The sequence below is a fragment of the Amphiura filiformis genome, chromosome 13 (genome assembly GCF_039555335.1).
Source record: "Amphiura filiformis chromosome 13, Afil_fr2py, whole genome shotgun sequence".
In the NCBI taxonomy this organism is placed as follows: domain Eukaryota; kingdom Metazoa; phylum Echinodermata; class Ophiuroidea; order Amphilepidida; family Amphiuridae; genus Amphiura; species Amphiura filiformis.
Genome location: NC_092640.1, coordinates 17,655,136 through 17,674,437, shown reverse-complemented (window position 1 = coordinate 17,674,437; position 19,302 = coordinate 17,655,136). Strand labels below are relative to the sequence as shown.

The following is a 19,302-nucleotide window of genomic DNA, read 5'->3' as shown; positions in this document are numbered from 1 at the left end:
GGGAAAAATGCCTTAGCACTGAAGCGCTATTCGCGCGATTATGCTATTTTTCCCTAAGTACTTAAGTGCTATTCGCGCGATTTTGCGATTTTGGTGGTTGATTGATAGATCTATATAGGGGTGCGCTATTCGCGCTATTTTGCGATTTTGTACTTTGGTCCATTATGATGGGAAAAATGCCTTAGCACTGAAGCGCTATTCGCGCGATTATGCTATTTTTCCTAAGTACTTAAGTGCTATTCGCGCGATTTTGCGATTTTGGTGGTTGATTGATAGATCTATATAGGGGTGCGCTATTCGCGCTATTTTGCGATTTTGTACTTTGGTCCATTATGATGGGAAAAATGCCTTAGCACTGAAGCGCTATTCGCGCGATTATGCTATTTTTCCCTAAGTACTTAAAGTAGTGCTATTCGCGCGATTTTGGTGGTTGATTGATAGATCTATATAGGGGTGCGCTATTCGCGCTATTTTGCGATTTTGTACTTTGGTCCATTATGATGGGAAAAATGCCTTAGCACTGAAGCGCTATTCGCGCGATTATGCTATTTTTCCCTAAGTACTTAAAGTAGTGCTATTCGCGCGATTTTGGTGGTTGATTGATAGATCTATATATAGAGGGTGCGCTATTCGCGCTATTCGCGCTATTTTGCGATTTTGTACTTTGGTCCATTATGATGGGAAAAATGCCTTAGCACTGAAGCGCTATTCGCGCGATTATGCTATTTTTCCCTAAGTACTTAAAGTAGTGCTATTCGCGCGATTTTGTGATTTTGGTGGTTGATTGATAGATCTATATATAGAGGGTGCGCTATTCGCGCTATTTTGCGATTTTGTACTTTGGTCCATTATGATGGGAAAAATGCCTTAGCACTGAAGCGCTATTCGCGCGATTATGCTATTTTCCCCTAAGTACTTAAGAAGTAGTGCTATTCGCGCGAAGTTGCGATTTTGGTGGTTGATCGTCCTGGCAAAAACAATAATGTTTAGGGGAGGTGATCTGGCATGGAGCGATTTTCAGAAGAAAAAAAACAATAATGTTTAGGGGCGGTTTTCGTGCATGAATGTAGAACGAGGCAATATACACGTGATGGGGCGGTTTGCAGAATAAGAAACAATGTTTAGGGGCGGTGTTCGTGGACGAAGTAAGAACGAGGCATTATACACCATGTTCTGTTGTTCAAATTGCGAATGCTTTTTGAAGTAGAGAAGTGATGTTTGGGGTTGGGCGGTTTTCGGAAGGGGTATTTTGTCGGTGAGTAATACAGAGAGAGAAATTTAAAATCTGGTGTGGATGGTTTTGGGGTGGGGCGGGCAACTTTTTCAGAGGTTGGCTACTTTAGACACAGCGGTTCTCGGCAAAGAGAAGTGATGTTTGGTTGGGCGGTTTTCGGGAAGGGGTATTTTGTCGGTGAGTACAACATATCTAAACATCCTCGTCCTGACAACTCTTTCAGAGGATGGCGACTTTAGACACAGGGGTTCTCGGCAAAGAGAAGTGATGTTTGGGGTTGGGCGGTTTTCGGGAAGGGGTATTTTGTCGGTGAGTACTACATATCTAAACATCCTCGTCCTGACAACTCTTTCAGAGGATGGCGACTTTAGACACAGGGGTTCTCGGCAAAGAGAAGTGATGTTTGGGGTTGGGCGGTTTTCGGGAAGGGGTATTTTGTCGGTGAGTACTACATATCTAAACATCCTCGTCCTGACAACTCTTTCAGAGGATGGCGACTTTAGACACAGGGGTTCTCGGCAAAGAGAAGTGATGTTTGGGGTTGGGCGGTTTTCGGGAAGGGGTATTTTGTCGGTGAGTACTACATATCTAAACACCCTCGTCCTGACAACTCTTTCAGAGGATGGCGACTTTAGACACAGGGGTTCTCGGCAAAGAGAAGTGATGTTTGGGGTTGGGCGGTTTTCGGGAAGGGGTATTTTGTCGGTGAGTACTACATATCTAAACATCCTCGTCCTGACAACTCTTTCAGAGGATGGCGACTTTAGACACAGGGGTTCTCGGCAAAGAGAAGTGATGTTTGGGCTTTCGGGAAGGGGTATTTTGTCGGTGAGTACTACATATCTAAACATCCTCGTCCTGACAACTCTTTCAGAGGATGGCGACTTTAGACACAGGGGTTCTCGGCAAAGAGAAGTGATGTTTGGGGTTGGGCGGTTTTCGGGAAGGGGTATTTTGTCGGTGAGTACTACATATCTAAACATCCTCGTCCTGACAACTCTTTCAGAGGATGGCGACTTTAGACACAGCGGTTCTCGGCAAAGAGAAATTTAAAATCTGGTGTGGACGGTTTTGGGGTGTTTGCAGAAAATTAAAAAAGGCGATAATGTTTAGGAGAGGTGTTCGTGGATGAAATAAGAAGGAGCCAATAGATACTCATTTACTGTTTCATAAAATTAAATTGTGGGGTTGAAAACTAAATCTGGTTTAGGGAGGTTTTAGAAAAACGCAAAATCGCGTGAATAGCACAGGCTTGAGGTACGGTAGGTGATGTACAAAAACGCAAAATCGCGTGAATAGTTCATACTTGAGGTAGGTGATGGAATCAGAGAGATGAGCAAAATCGCGTGAATAGCACAAGCTTGAGGTACTGTAGGTGATGTACAAAAACGCAAAATCGCGTGAATAGTTCATGCGTGAGGTACGGTAGTACAAAAAGGCAAAATCGCGTGAATAGCACAAGCTTGAGCATGTTGAGGTACCGTACGGAAGGTGATGTACAAAAACGCAAAATCGCGTGAATTGGTGTTCTGTTTATTCTGTGCTCTTTATGGTAAGAATCACGCTTTCACATTAACTTGTGCTCCTTTGTGCTATTGTTGCTATTGTCAGAAGTATCACACTTTCAGATTAACTTATGCTCCTTTGTGCTACTATTGCTATTTACCTACTACGCATCATATTCGCGTTACATTATGCTATTCTGTGCTCTTATGACAAGAATCACGCTTTCACATTAACTTGTGCTACTTTGCGCTATTCTGTGCTCTTATGACAAGAATCACGCTTTCACATTAACTTGTGCTACTTTGCGCTATTCTGTGCTCTTATGACAAGAATCACGCTTTCACATTAACTTGTGCTACTTTGCGCTATTCTGTGCTCTTATGACAAGAATCACGCTTTCACATTAACTTGTGCTATTCTGTGCTCTTATGACAAGAATCACGCTTTCACATTAACTTGTGCTACTTTGCGCTATTCTGTGCTCTTATGACAAGAATCACGCTTTCACATTAACTTGTGCTACTTTGCGTTATTCTGTGCTCTTATGACAAGAATCACGCTTTCACATTAACTTGTGCTACTTTGCGCTATTCTGTGCTCTTATGACAAGAATCACGCTTTCACATTAACTTATGCTATTCTGTGCTCTTGATGATCATTATTGTATAACAATATACCTAAATAAGCAAATACAGAAAAATAGCAGCTCCCGACACACCCTAATTAATATTTAGCACGTGCGGTCTATGCAGAATCCGTCCAGACCAGTCTTGGAATTTTGCGAAAAATATTCCATATTAAATGTCAAGTCTGTACATTTTTGAAAAAGTAGGTCATACATGTAGGCCCCCGTCTTTGTTGAGAGATGGTTGGTTGGCTTTGATGTGAACTGCTTCTTTGACTCCACGTTGGAACCACCTGCTGTCTCTGTCAAGTATGCGGACTTTATCCAAGTCCACAAAATCACCGCAGTTCACATCAAAGCCAACCAACCATCTCTCAACAAAGACGGGGGCCGGTTCAAGCTTTCAGGAGTCTACGAGTCTGTTATCAGGTCAAAGGTCAAGAAAATCTCGCTGATGAAAGATGGAGTACCATCTGAAAATTCCGAGGTAGGAATTATTTCCTTGTGTTTGGATCAAAAGTTTAAATCAAAATCATGATTTATACCAACACAGATGAACTTTCATGAACGTGTCAGTAGATAGCAAGGTGTATGTGTTATCTTCAGCAGATAACAAAGTGTCACAGTTATCTTCAGTAGATAGCAAGGTGCCTGAGTTATCTTCGGTAAATAGCGAGATGTCTGTATTATGATAAGTATATACATGTAGCAAGGTGTCTGACTTATCTTCAGTAGATAACAAGGTGTCACAGTTATCTTTTATAGATAGTAAGGTGTCTGAGTTATCTTCGGTAAATAGCGAAATGTCTGTGTTATGCTAAGTATATAGCAAGGTGTCTGACTTATCTTCAGTAGATAACAAGGTGTCACAGTTATCTTTTATAGATAGTAAGGTGTCTGAGTTATCTTCGGTAAATAGCGAGATGTCTGTGTTATGATAAGTATATATCAAGGTGTTTGACTTATCTTCAGTAGATAACCGTGTCACAGTTATCTTCAGTAGATAGCAAGGTGCCTGAGTTATCTTCGGTAAATAGCGAGATGTCTGTATTATGATAAGTATATACATGTAGCAAGGTGTCTGACTTATCTTCAGTAGATAACAAGGTGTCACAGTTATCTTTTATAGATAGTAAGGTGTCTGAGTTATCTTCGGTAAATAGCGAAATGTCTGTGTTATGCTAAGTATATAGCAAGGTGTCTGACTTATCTTCAGTAGATAACAAGGTGTCACAGTTATCTTTTATAGATAGTAAGGTGTCTGAGTTATCTTCGGTAAATAGCGAGATGTCTGTGTTATGATAAGTATATATCAAGGTGTTTGACTTATCTTCAGTAGATAACAAGGTGTCTCAGTTATCTTCAGTAGATAGCAAGGTGTCTGAGTTATCATCGGTAAATAGCGAGATGTCTGTGTTATGATAAGTATATAGCAAGGTGTCTGACTTATCTTCAGTAGACATGGTAGATAACAAGGTGTCACAGTTATCTTCAGTAGATAGATAAAGGTGTCTGACTTATCTTTGAGATGCCTGTGTTATGATCAGTATATATCAAGGTGTTTGACTTATCTTCAGTAGATAACAAGGTGTCACAGTTATCTTCAGTAGATAGCAAGGTGTCACAGTTATTTTCAGTAGCAAGGTGCCTGAGTTATCTTCGGTAAATAGCAAGATGTCTGTGTTATGATAAGTATACCGTATAAGGTGTCTGACTTATCAGTAGATAGCAAGGTGTATATGTTATCTTCAGTAGATATCGAGGAAGCTATGTTATCCTCAGTAAATAGCAAAGCATCTAAGTTATCTTTAATAGATATTAATATGTCTCAATCTTTAGTAAAAGGCAAGGTGTCTGAATTATTATCAGTAGATAGCAAAGTGGCTGAGTTATCTGCTGTAGACAGCAAGGTGTCTGTGTCATTATAAGGATGTTATAAAAACACTTCCCTATATCATGTATATATATCCAACTATTTCTCTCATGCCCATTATTCATCAGGTTTAAAAGAAACTAGAGCGGTCACTCACCACACTATAGCTCACGGGGCTTCGGATATAATGTGAGATAATTAATAATAATTACTAATAATTAGTCTAGTATATCTTCTTGGGATTTTGAGTATGAAAAGAAAATAGGAATATTGACCCATATGAAGAGTACTACCCCCTGTGGGAAAATTATTATTTTTATTACATTCTTTACTCGGGGTATAATACCTTCTTGGCATTTCGAGACATTACATTTTTTTTTACCAACAATTCAGCTCATAATGTACGCACTGTATAGTCGTGCGGAAGACTCTTTTCAAGATCAAGATCTAAAGATCAAGCAAAATCTATTACGTTGGTGATGAATGCTATTCACTGAGTTTTGGGGTGAGTTTGCGTGTAATAGACACGTATTTTATGTGTATAGATATATAATACATTTATAATAATTAGCATTTGTAATGGAAAACAAATAAGTACGATTAAACATTATAATACATATATATATATAGGTATAAGTACAATTAAACATTAAAATACATACATATAAGTATAAGTACAATTAAACATTAAAATACATATATATATAAGTATAAGTACAATAAAACATTAAAATACATGCATGTAATATACGTATTACAATAGGTAATGGTCAATGACATACATAAGTAATAATCAGTTACGTTTTGTATACACTTTGTTATATAAATAAGTCTTTAACAAGTTCTTAAAAGTCTGAAAAGAATCACAGTTTCTTATATTCAAAGGTGCAACAACTGAAAAAACAAGGACGGTCTTTGATTTTGACAGGTCACAGCTTCGAAAGTTCCCCTTCTACTGATACGCCGTTAGAACCCAAAGAACCGCCATTTCCAGTTTCGTGGGAAGCATGCTTACCAAAAAATGTTCACACAGACTGACCCGCAATCCAAACTTTTGGCGCTTCGAATGTAATATTTCAAGCCTTAATTATATCACGTACATGTATATAACTCTTAACAACACTACTATATATATTATTCTATTCTGCCAATTTACAAAGTTTAACGAATGAGTCTGAATCCCTTTAAACTTTCATTTCTTCTTTCAGCGGTTGGTCACTACCATCCTGTTGTAAATCAGATTGCATACTTGAACAATATCCTGTCATTCGTGTTCCAGGAGCATACGCAGCTCGATGTCTGTATGTTTTGCCACTTGTTGAGGACTTCTGCGCTGCTTTCGGACCAGAAAGTTTCAGTTTTTCACTCCATAACAATCCTACTCGACGATTGCAGATAAAAGAGATGAAAATAAACACTCCCTGGAGTGAGTTGAGAATGATGAATATGTACCATAGAGCCTCGATGCCAGTAAATGCGGCAACATAACCAAATATCCAGGTAAACCCCATTAGACTAGCAATCTGAAAACAAACAGACGATAAAATATTCGTGACAATATCAATCACAGGCCATGATGGCGAGAAGGAGTTCCGGCGTAAATAGGGGAGACCGGGAGTGTTCGCCCTACTTTTTTCTGACTGCCCTAGCGATCTCATGATAGCAACAGAGTAAGCACAAAATAAAATCATAACCTCGAAAGTCGATAGCGATTAGCCAATGAGGTAGAGCGCTTTTTGTTCCGTTGGGAAAAGCGTCGCTACTTCACTGGTCAAATACCAAATGCCTTTCACTCAGCAATGAAGTAATACATTCAACATTAGTCTAAGAAGGACACGCACTAGTGTATAATATTTATGGGACACCTTTTGTAATCCCTAACGATACCAATTTTAAGGCTAGAAGAAACATGATTGGCCCATATGAAAGCCCTATATCTTGGCTAAATGACCATAAAGAGTAAGCTTAGCTGTAATGTGTGTCAGGTAATTACATCATCATTGTACTTTCCCAGCAGTCACGTAATCAGAAACACGTGGTGGGCGAACTTTCCCAGGGGCGGACACTCCCTTGTCTCCCTTACTTTATTCTTAAAATGCTACAATCTCACCCACGAAACCCAGTATTTTTTTTAATTATTTTCGCAAATTTAGCATCACGTTAATCAAACATTGGTAAATTTCCAAATGAACACGATTAAAAATACTTTATGATGTAACAGTGTGTTTCGAAAGTTCTGACTGTTACATTTTCATTAACTTATTGGAACTAACCTTTATATAAATAAGAAGTTCTTTGGTAGTTCGTTTCAATGTTGACGTATCCTGGTGAAGCCTGGCAGTTGCCCTTTTGGTAGATCTTATACCAGCAACGGTGTGTCCGAATAAAATGGCGTTAAAAAGCAGGAAGATAGCAGCTGGAACACCAAATGTCAGTAGGTTTGCCGTACCATCACTTATCCAACAAGCACTGACGCTTCCGTACTTGAAATTGACTTGGGTACATTGGCAAAAATGAAGAACAAGACACGGTATGACAATTAGGAAAGGAGAGCCCCATGCATATATCATGTACAGAAACATAGACATTCCTTCGTTCACTTTCTGTAAATTATCCGTATTACCAAACGTTCTATTTAAATCAAATGCCAAAGCATTCATCCAGGCAAATGCTGCAAGCCATGCGTAATGTGCAAGTACAGCTATGGTGGTACAGGCGTTTTCGTTCTCGTTGCCACCAAAAAGAAGTAGAAACTGACCTAAAAAGATAGCTCCAATAAGGTTCATGATGAGGCGACTAGCACGGTTGCGAAGACTAGCAAATAAGGCGTAAGTAAGAAATGTTAGTATCACGGCGATCAGTGACAAGAGACTCCCGACGATGCTTACAATGGTTTGCGCTTTTGAATATTCAAAAAACGACTCAGTATGCGTTACATTACGTACCACACTTTGTTTGAAGAAATTGCACACTAAAATTTCATCATTTGAAGTTATGAAGTACTCTGCTGGTTTCAAAACATGACCATTTGGGATGTACTTCATCATTCCATCTGAAGGATTCCAACTTCTAAACAAGGACACATTCATTCTAATATATGGGCAGCTGAGATTGCTGTCCACGTGGCAAATTTTGATCGCAATATCCTTGATGAATTTGTTAGTTGTGTTATCAGTTTGATAGCGTACTCTGAATTCAACACCATGAGGTGTTATCCATTCTAAAGATTTGTTCAGAAAGACAACGTAGCTGCCATTTTGTATTAAAAGTGTATGATTATTTACCGATATCCACTTCGAGTCACATATGTATTTAAAATCCGATTCCAGACAACTTTTGGTGATTTCAAGTTTTCTTATCGTACTACTTTTTGTAAAGGATTGCAATGAGTTTATTGTTTCATAAACTGCGAGTTGATCTTGGATCATATCCAACAAATCTGCTTTACCACTAACTATGTACATAATATCAACCGAATTCGTCCTATCATTACATGTTATGGACACATTTAAAATGATGACATTGTTCAACAGATCCATACCCAATAAGGGTAGCAAAATTCTTCGCTAACATTTATGAACCAAAAATCTTTACAGGCTTCCGTGTATAATGTTACTGTTACAGTAATACTCGTATTATTTAACTCGTCAGTTCCACACGGCAAATCGGAGGTTTTCGGTAAACATTTCCCATCATGGAGTTCAAACCCAACGTCACAACTCAAAGGTATGCAATTCCAACTAGCATCTCGATGTTCAACATATACCTCGCCTTCAGGACATGTAATGGTGGTTTCTATGATGATCTCAGTATTCCGTAAGATTTTGATGCTACTTCCCTCCACGGAGGAAGCGAAATTCAGGACTACTGACAGGGGAAGACCACCTGGCCGAGGAGGATTCGGAGGTGTAGTCGCTAGTATAATAGGAGAACTGCCATCTGATTCCGGAAGCGGTACAATATACATCGGAATGTGTGTGCCTGTGCAATTCACATTGTATTCGTCAAAGGTTATATCCTTATTATTTACACTACATAAAGAGCAATGAGGATTTTTATATATTCTACCTGATACATCAATCATACCCGTGTACGCTTCGCAACCTCCTTTGAAAGCTTCATCAGCTTCACTAACACATCCGGATAGCATACGTGGTTCACATTTTCTCGCTGCTACCGGAGGATTCAGAGTCAAACGACAAGCGCTGCATAAAAAGTTCATATTAATTCCATTTAGGTCAATGGGCAAATATGCGCAATCTAAAGTTGTTTCCCATGCAGTTAATTCTGATGTACGAACATTGTGACACACAGCACAATAGACATTTCTGTAAGTGATTCCAAACGAGTCAATCACTGGTACAGTTGACAACGTATCATTACACACTGGTTCTTGGCATTTTTTACCGACAACACCAAGATTCTTGCTGCATCTTGAAACCATCCAATAACTATCGTTGCTAACAATAATGACATCTGGATCAATGACCCTTTCTTCTACAGTAACACACTGTCTATCGGTTGTAACTAAATCACGTGATTTTAACATATTTTGAAATTCACCATGTTGATCGTGTGAACATTCATCTTCGTAGTCTACGCAACAGTCGTCGAAAAAAGTACAAGCTTTATCACAGTGACAAAATTTCTGAGTGATTTGGTCGCCTTCTGAACACCCTATTGATTTACACAAATGTTTTTGGGGACAAACAGGTACGGTTATGTTGTTAACTTCAATTACTGTATCTGAAAAGAGAGAATGAAAAGAATTTCAATAAATCAAAAACGGCTAAATATCGATTTCTTGTTTGTTTGTTTGTTTGTTTCAAATTCACTTGCAAAATACAATGTAGTCCCATTTGAAATTTGATTGGTGGAGGCCATTCTAGAATTATTCCCTTAAAAAGCGGAACTTTGACAATTTTTTTCTGGAAAATTTATTCAAATCAATTATGAAATTGAAGAGAGTAAAGTGTCATCGAGGAGTTATATTAAAAAAAATGTCCCTATAAAAGTGGCTATAAAAACAAATTTTGAGTAGTCGCAAAGATACGCTCGAATGTGTAAATAATTTAGATAAAGATAAAAACTCGAATCTCTAAATATTAAAAGAGTTATGTCACAGATATCAGAAGTAACAAATTCAATTAAACTTTCGTTGCTAAAAACAAACACAAACAAACAAACACCTAACACCTAGATCATCCCGAATTTGGATACGCAGCTACACACTCAAAGTACGGAGCACTTATTATGCAACGGGTAGGAAAAACAAAACATTGTTCATTTTTATAAATAACTTTTTACTGGCCGACCACTCGCATAAAAATAACTAGAGTTGAGTTGCGCAACTAGAATCCTTACCCACCAAGTACAGAAAACAAACATTAATTGTTTGGGATTTCATTTAATTGTTAAAATATGACAACTTGTCTATTATTTAGCATTATATTTACTTACCAAATTGACATCTAGAACCAGTATAACCTGACACACAGTCGCAAGTGAATTGATTGATTCCATCACGGCATGTACCTCCATTTAAACAAGGGGTAGGAGCACACTCATTGATATCTGAGAAATAAGAACATTGATTGATAACTTAAATAATTATAGGACACGAGATGCCAGATTAGTCTTCTTGCTACACAGAGGGACGGCGCTAGGCGAAAGGGGAGGGGGCACGATCAAATGTCAAGGTAAATCTAGATAAAATTAAAACAAAAAAAGAACTACAATTTTTCCCACTCAGCCTTTGACAGTAATGTGGCCATTTGTCTAAGCTGCTTTACTTGCGTCAATATATTACAATTAGCTACGGCACTGCATGTGTGTTTGGCAAAACAACTGTTCAGTTCTACCCCGAGAAGTTGAAACATTTTTGGTCAAAAACAATTTTGGGCCCCACCGCCAAGGCATTTTGAATACTCATTTAGGAAAGGTTAATTTAAAATGGTAGATCCATTGATAAGAACTTACTAATTTCGCAGTGAGGTCCAGTCCATCCTGGCTGACACCAACAGAAATAACCCTTGCTGTTAACACTATTTTTACAATTTAAATATATATCTGAAAAGGTAAGGAGACAATATATTTTAGTAGACATGGGCAAGGATTCTGGAATACTAATATACGTAACAGCAGTCAAGTTAGCTCAATCGATAAGGCGTTCGACTATGGTGCGAGATGTTGCGGGTTCGAACCCTGGCAGTGCTTAGTACGCTCTCGTGGTAAAAATTGAGTTAGCTTGTAATTCCCCTGGGCAAGGAACTTACTGCTAATTTGTCTCGTTGTAACCCGTACGAAACTCGGGGAGCTGATCCTGGTTGCGAAGGTTATTTGTGGAATGTCTAGGGTGTGCGATCTTGAAGCAGTCAAGTCCCTGAATTGCTGTTTAATGGTTTATGGAATGATGTGGGGCCGTAGTGGTCAGCGACAACCTGTAATGTGTGCTGAGGCTTGTGGATCAACGTCTAGGCGTTGTGCCTGTACGTAGCGCACTATAAATCACTGCGCTTTTTTTTTTAATAGCGCTCATGAATTTGCGCAAATGAAGTTGGTCGCCGATCGCGTGAACAGATTTTTCCCCGATCTAAGGGTTGGTATCACACATTTTGTAATATTTTTTGCTATTATTCGGCATTATACCTTGATTTTTAGATGAAATAGTGTGAAATTGACATGTTTCTTGTGCTCCGCGCGCACTTTATCCCCTATACATTCAAATTTGATTGGGCTAAAATAGTAAAGCAAATATCGAGGAGCGATATATACGCGCAGCTGTCCCTGTAAACTTGGTCGGTATAATAGCTTTGATTACCCCACTGTTTTACTCCTGGTATCTGGTACGCCTGTGACAGAAAGCGGCCTTCAGGATACTGAGAAAAGGACGGACGTAGAAGGCGCAGATTCATATGACAGGAACTTCCTTCTTAAAGTTCTTTGAAAGTTTCACCGAACATTTTTCATAATGTCGAAAGTATTATAGATTATAACGTTATATTGGAAATTGAGTGAAACTTAATAACATTACGGCAGAAACTTTAGAAAGTAATAAACCTGACGAACCTGTCAGCCAAGGATATGGGGCCAGCCATAAGCATGGACTGCTGAATCTATCTATACATGTACTTCCATTCAGACAGCGAGTAGATGCACATTCACCAATATCTGAAAAGGTAACGGGAGAAAAATAAATTTACATTTTAGCAGACAATTGGAGCTGCGCAATATTTATGACCGTGGTGGGCAACCAAAAAATGCTTGCCCCCACCCCACCATCCGCCCCATTCGCATTCCAATAAAAACCGAGCCCCCCATTTCTGCCTGACAAAAAGTGCTTTCCCTCCTTGCCTGTCAACACCTTTTCGGTAAATCCTATAAGCCTTTGCGAGTACACCTGAGATATCGTCATTTGGCATCACGCCGACATGCAATGCGCAGTAACGATGTTCGATAAACGATGTGCGTATCGGCGCAGATCAGCGTGACGTCAAATGACGACATCTCAGGTATACTCGCAAAGGCTTATGGGATTTACCGAAAAGGTCAATTCCTTGCCTCCCCCTTTGCATCGGCCAAATGTTCGAGAGCCTAATCTGCAAAAGTAAAAAAACAAGTCGTCAGCAACTATTCATCTATATGCATCTACAAAATACACAATAACGTTGCTAAAAGCAATATCTAATTGAGATAGGAATGATGGATTTGGATGAACAAAACACATAAAAAAAGGAATGGGTTACTTCATGATGTGATCTGAAATAGCTACTTTAAACTAAAGCTTTTGTAAAATATCTCAAAGCTGATGTTTTACATTACACTATATCAATATATAAAGATGTGCTTGTGCATCTTCATGGCTTATGCATAGCCAATATAGAAGTCTAAATCCGGGTATTAGCCCAAGTAATTGAATACACAATCCACCCGGCCACCGCTGTCATCCACAGAGGATAAATAAGGACTTCCCATCATGCACTATAAAAGTGTTTCAGAGTTTCAACTGCCACTTTGATTTTCAAATCCCATTGAATTTTGTACAAAAGTTGTTGTTTTAAAATTGTGTGTGTGTGTCATTATTACTTTTCGATTATTACGATCTCAGAACAAAAGTGATGTGTGCATAAAGGATAATTCACAGCTTCTGTAGATAACATTAATGTGAAATCGACTGGCATGTTGACAGTGTTTTTATTGTTGACTTAACTGTCCAAATATAAATTTAACCATGCACTTATATGCAGTAGCAGAGCAGTGGTGTCATGTTTTACCATACTGCTATACTAGGTGCATGGTTAACCCAGTGGGGTATTGGGTAGTACTTAAATCATCCTCTGGCTGTCATCAACGGGCAAATAACCAATATATTGACCAATGGTTGTATCAGTTCTACTTGTAATAGTACTCCAAATAAAGCTCATTGGGTGAAAGTCAATATAGCGCTCGGGGCTATAAGATCAAGTCTAGATAATGTGTGTATAGCGAGCAGGACATGTTGCATATTTAAACGTTTCCGTACTGTTTTCCTAATCCTTTATAGAGCGTTTTATTTAAAGGGCGCACATAAATGTGCCAAAAATTGCTTGCTTCCCTTTTTACCCTGCAGGGGAACAGGTGATTATTACACAGCCCCTTAGGTTATAATTTTTAACACCCAAAATAGGGCGGGGTGTAGAATTATTAAGGGCTGGTATCTCAAAATTTTGGCGCATTGTTCAACTTAACAATCAAAATGTGCGCACAATCTTTAGTAATATAATGCAAAATTTGTGCGCGCCTTCTTTACACTGTCTTTCAGATCGAAATTTTAACACGCTCCACGCACTTTCTTTGCTCTGAAGTTTTGGCACGCTCCGCGCCATAGTTCAAAAATTAATAATTTGTCTTGAGTCTGTGTAGGTGGAAGGGGGGCGGTCATAAAAATTTCCCTACCCAAGATAGGGGGTCGTAAAATTAGCTTGCGATAGGGGTCATAACAATAGACTCCGGTCGCCGACATATTCATGACCTCCCCTGCTGGGGGGATTAATGTTGTTGGCTAGTTAATATGCTTACAGTCCATATGCCCTCAAAGAAAGGTTATTGCGAACCAAACATATCATAATGCACTATCCAGTAATAACGGAGAAAATCTAGAATACGTCAGAGTGCATACCTCTTCTAAGACAGGAATATTTTCTTCTATCGACTTGCTGAAGTCTGGTTTATGAAACAACGCATCTGTCCTGTAAGTGGAAATAGGGGGACTGCATGGAGGCAGACCTGTTTTCCATTAGAAATTGTGTTAAAGTTGAAAAGAGCACCATTTTGGAGATTGTCATCTGTGCGAGGAATTTATATGCGAAGGATATAAAAGTCTTCATTGGACTTAACGGAACCTTGATCTTCGCAGAACAAGTTTATCAAGATATACATACACATTATACAGAACATTGTAATCAATAACAAGAAGAAGGTTGCTGCTGGTTAAGGGAGTATTTGATTAATTCTGACTGTATTTATGTTGACTCACAAAATTATTGTTAAATCATTCTTTACTTTTGATTAAAGATATTGTTAACTTAATCAAACAGTGTATTCTGGTGTGCATTCTGAAGTGAATTTTGGTAAAAGGTGTTTTTGGCCTTGAGTCATCAACGACTCGTAACAACTCTCATGAATATTTATTTAGACGCTGCAATCCGTTAACTATAAATAACGTAAACACATCAAAAAGTAATTACCCCCTTAATGAAAGACCATTATTCCAAAACGGTCTGTCTTATGCCAAATTTGGGATATGCGTTCAAAGCAGAATTTATGTTTGCACATTATGACACCTCTTTTGTTACCAATGCAGCAACATCACATTGCATTCGGTATGAAGGAAATGGATACTTTCCATTCCCCGGATTTTATAATGGACATTCATGAAAAAGAAAAAAACATTTGACCAACGCCGATTTGTTTATATATATATAAGGCCAAAAAAAAATAAAGGTTTGTCTCAAAGTTCAAAGTGGTTTGAAAACAAATGCGAAATGCGATTTTTTATTATTATTCCCGACTTGGTATTTTTATGGTATTGTGAGAAAAAAAATCTGGAAATAATTAAGAAAAAAAAAACCATTTTGAAATAAAAAATGTCCGCATTTCTTTTTTTTTTCAAATCACGCGATTTTACAAATGCGCGCGCGAGCTTTGAGACAAACCTTTATTTTTTGGCCTAAAATGCTAAATTGAGCAATAGGTCCATGAGGAGTGACACAAGTCACGAACTTATATAGGCACCTAGGCGCTATAAAAGACAACCACATGGGCCAATCAGTGGTTCACAGCAGCTTAGGAACAACGAGAGTGAAGGGGTACAGTAAGTCAGTAACAGACATGAGATGCTTATGCACTCTGCTCTTGCAAGATGGTACACGGATTAATTAGCAAAAAGACGAATCATATACTTGGCTGTATAAAATAGGTAGATTTAGTGGATAGTACAGCAGGACCACCTGATTTAATGCCTTATACTCAACTGCTATATTTGACACCAATGTTTAGCTATATGACTCTATATGACTCTCTATCCAATGATAATACAAAAGTACAAACATTCCCCATATAATATCGCTATGACGTAATATTGTGCGTGCGCTTTCGCGAAACTTAAAAATCCTAGATATTATACATAACATATAGACTAACATAATTGTGTGTCTTCTGCTTTAAAATCTTAGAAACATACGCGATATCCACATGATTTGTAGAGGAAATTACTATTTATAACCAAAATAAGCAATTTCTACACAAAAGTCCCAAATCAATAATGAGTGCTATGGTTTATACATATTTGAATGCGTATTCGACCCGCATACTACGTTATTTGCATCGGTAGGGACTTTTGGGATTTGTCATAAAGCCAAATAGTTGAAAATACCCGTTTTCATGGTTATGTCAATACTGTTTTAGAACAATTGAATACATGAATACAAAAGCCACCCAAGTCAATGGGAAGTGATTTTGAAAGAAATACATGTGTATCATTTTAATTCCTTCAGTTAGATTTACCTGGTCCATATGGTAAGTTTACGTGCAAATGAGTGGATTAACCTGTATTAAGTATGACGATTAGCATTTCAGGGACTTCGTGGGGTTCATTTTAAATTTTGGACTTGGGTGGTTTTTGAATCATATACAAAGACAACAATGTTAGAATGAGATTACCACTAGTAAGATAATACAAAATAAAGCACACAGGTATGTATAATGTTGATAAGCATTCTGCCATGTAATATAAACCACATACTTTCCTTTATTAAACCCATTTTTTTTTTTTTTTTCACTCTCTAGCAATGAATGTGTTACAAGTGGACTTTTATACATACTGGATTTCAATCAATGTGTTACAAGACTAAAATCATGGAATTGGGTGATTCCTTCATACATGCTATTTTTCACATGTCCAATAGACACGGAGGATGAATTTGAGTTGTTCTTTCATACATATGACAGGCCTATGTATAGCAACAATTTCCCATGCTTAACTCAATTTGGCCAAAGTATGGACTTGGGTGGCTTTTGTATTCATATATTCAATTGTATTGTACCTAATTTTGAAATTAATGAACACTACATGTAATGCATCATGCAGTTATTGTTGCCTACATGTATGCACACAACACAGGGGCACTCACAATAGGCAATTGACCCCTACTGGTAGCGCTGTGTTGTAGATATAGGAGATAAACTAGTTAGCGTCATATATCAAAAAGTATAAATGCTATGATTTTAGTACTTGCTCTATGTTTCTATTACTTATTCTTTTCAAAATTTTCAACCCGGTACAAGCTTTAATAACGTGGGACCATACATTTCTATGAGAAAGAAATCCTACCATCTATCCAAACTCCCGTGTTATTCCAATGCACATTTTGCTTCACCGGGCCGCCCTGACTTGGTCGCATTTGGAAGAGGGGTGTCACGAAACCGTAGTAGGTACCAATTTTGTATTTTCTGTCAATCAAGTATGGTTTATTCTCTACATGTCAATCTTTAAATCATTAGCATAGTCCTTATAATAACGGGCGACCGCCTTGATGAGTAAATGACAGCAAACCAGTGAAAAATACCCCAAAACTCGTTCAGTGGAGCTCCGCCCGTACATGTCAATAGCGTCATTATCGATTGGATTAGTCGACCGTAGCGGACAATTCGATCGCTCATTGAATTAGTATTATCACATGGTAATAAATTTGCATTGGACAATCGATTACTATAATTGTTTAGTACTGCATATCTCGGTTTAATCTTCACTAAGCGGGTTTATGGCTGGAAAGGTCACGGTGAATTTGCCGTAGACATAACTGCACTATGGTTGCCATCATGTCATGGATAATTATAGCATACTTATATCAAAAATGTTGCCATCATGCCATGGATAATTATAGCATACTTATGTCAAAAGTTTAATGTATAAAAGCATCAACACACGAAGAGAACCTGCATTAGGAAGCCCCCAAGCAAACACAAAACGTTTTCGACATCATTCGCAAAAGGTTATAAAAGATTGTCAGGAAACGTTTAAATGTCGGGTTATATAAAAGGTACATTAATGGTATAAAACGTTTTCATAACATTAAATAACATTTGTTGGTAATTTACAGCACAGCAAACACAAATATTTTATAGAAAACATTTAAATGTCGGGTTATATAAAGGGTATAAAAACGTTTTAATAACATTCCAAAAACATTTTTGAAAAATTGGTACAAATCATTCTAAACAGAATGTCATTTTGGGGTTGAAAAAATATTTTGCAAAAAATGTTTGCCCAAAATATTTACAATAACGTTTTTAAAATGTTTTCACGACCTTTATATAACCCGACATTTAAATATTATTAAAACGTTTTGTAAAAAACATTTTAAGAACATTTCTGTGTTTGCTGGGTGCAAATATTTTAACATAATGTTATTGAAGTGTTGACAAAATATTTGGCCAAAAATGTTTGCAAAAATAGTTTACAATGTCATTTCGAAAACATTTTGAAAATATTGTTGTAGTGTGTTTTCATACAAAACGTTTTAAAACGATTTTATGACCTTTATATAACCCGACATTTTAATGTTATTAAAACGTTTTTACCTAAACCAAAACCCAAAATATAACTTATTTAAAACGTTTTAAAAACGTTTTTGTGTTTACTGTGCCTGTAACGGTTGTTATGGCAGCACATTTAAAATTACGATGTTATATTGTAGTCTTACTTTGTATAACTAATGCATATCTTCAAGCATTTATCAGCAATATTAAAATTCAAAAGTAAATTAAGTATGAATTTTATATTTGCTATGTCGAAATTGTTGCTGAATTTATATTCAATATTCGTCAACATAGATAATTGCATCCCAAATCTTGATGCAATATTTGGGGAAATGCATCATTATGGTTATTTGGTTCAATTTAGACAAATCACGGTAAAACATAAATTAATTTAAAGCATTGACAGTCAACTTACCTTCTAGGTAGATAGCATTTAATGTTGGTATAGACGTAATTCCGAGAGACGTTTGTCCAAAGCCTATGGACCAATACAACGTGATCAAAATCAAGATCATATACCAAGTTCTACACAAAAACACCATCATAGCATATACCATTTTCGCTATTTGAAACATAGTGTTTAAACCTTCGTATGTTTTTTTTTGCTTGCCTTCCTTTCTTTAACACATTCAGAGCTGGAGTTCAATGAGTATACAGCATATCTTGCACCGGACTACAAACTGATTCTATTTCATCCAAAAATATAAGAACGTGTGGTTACGCGTGGGTTTCCGACAGTTAACTCTCATGAATAGCTTCATGAAGATGTATGAATTTCACCAACACTACTTTTAGTATTATAGGTTTCGTCGGTTCTTCGTCATTGGTCAAACACTGCAAGGTTTCATTCTAAAAGCTCGGTGAAACAAGTAGTAGATTTTAGTATCAGTACGACGGCAACAACTCTGCTGTTACGTAACAAAATGGTGAAAATAAGTCGGCAAATACGCATGTTTGGAAAACAGTCACAAATGGAATACGCGAGTC

General features: G+C 37.6%; 2 protein-coding genes across 2 annotated transcripts; both read right to left on the bottom strand.

Annotated features, from left to right (window-relative positions):
- Window positions 1-6,388: 6,388 nt before the first annotated feature.
- On the bottom strand, window positions 6,389-8,327 carry LOC140167458 (latrophilin receptor-like protein A). Its single transcript, XM_072190764.1, has 2 exons — window positions 7,512-8,327; window positions 6,389-6,761 (listed from the first exon to the last, which is right to left on the bottom strand). Exons 1-2 carry the CDS (start codon window positions 8,325-8,327, stop codon window positions 6,423-6,425), a joined length of 1,155 nt encoding a protein of 384 aa, XP_072046865.1. The 3' UTR covers window positions 6,389-6,422.
- Window positions 8,328-8,764: 437 nt separating this feature from the next.
- LOC140167457 (uncharacterized) lies at window positions 8,765-18,872 on the bottom strand. The gene is made up of 4 exons (XM_072190763.1): window positions 18,731-18,872; window positions 12,307-12,408; window positions 10,699-10,812; window positions 8,765-9,984 (listed from the first exon to the last, which is right to left on the bottom strand). Exons 1-4 carry the CDS (start codon window positions 18,870-18,872, stop codon window positions 8,765-8,767), a joined length of 1,578 nt encoding a protein of 525 aa, XP_072046864.1.
- Window positions 18,873-19,302: the final 430 nt, after the last annotated feature.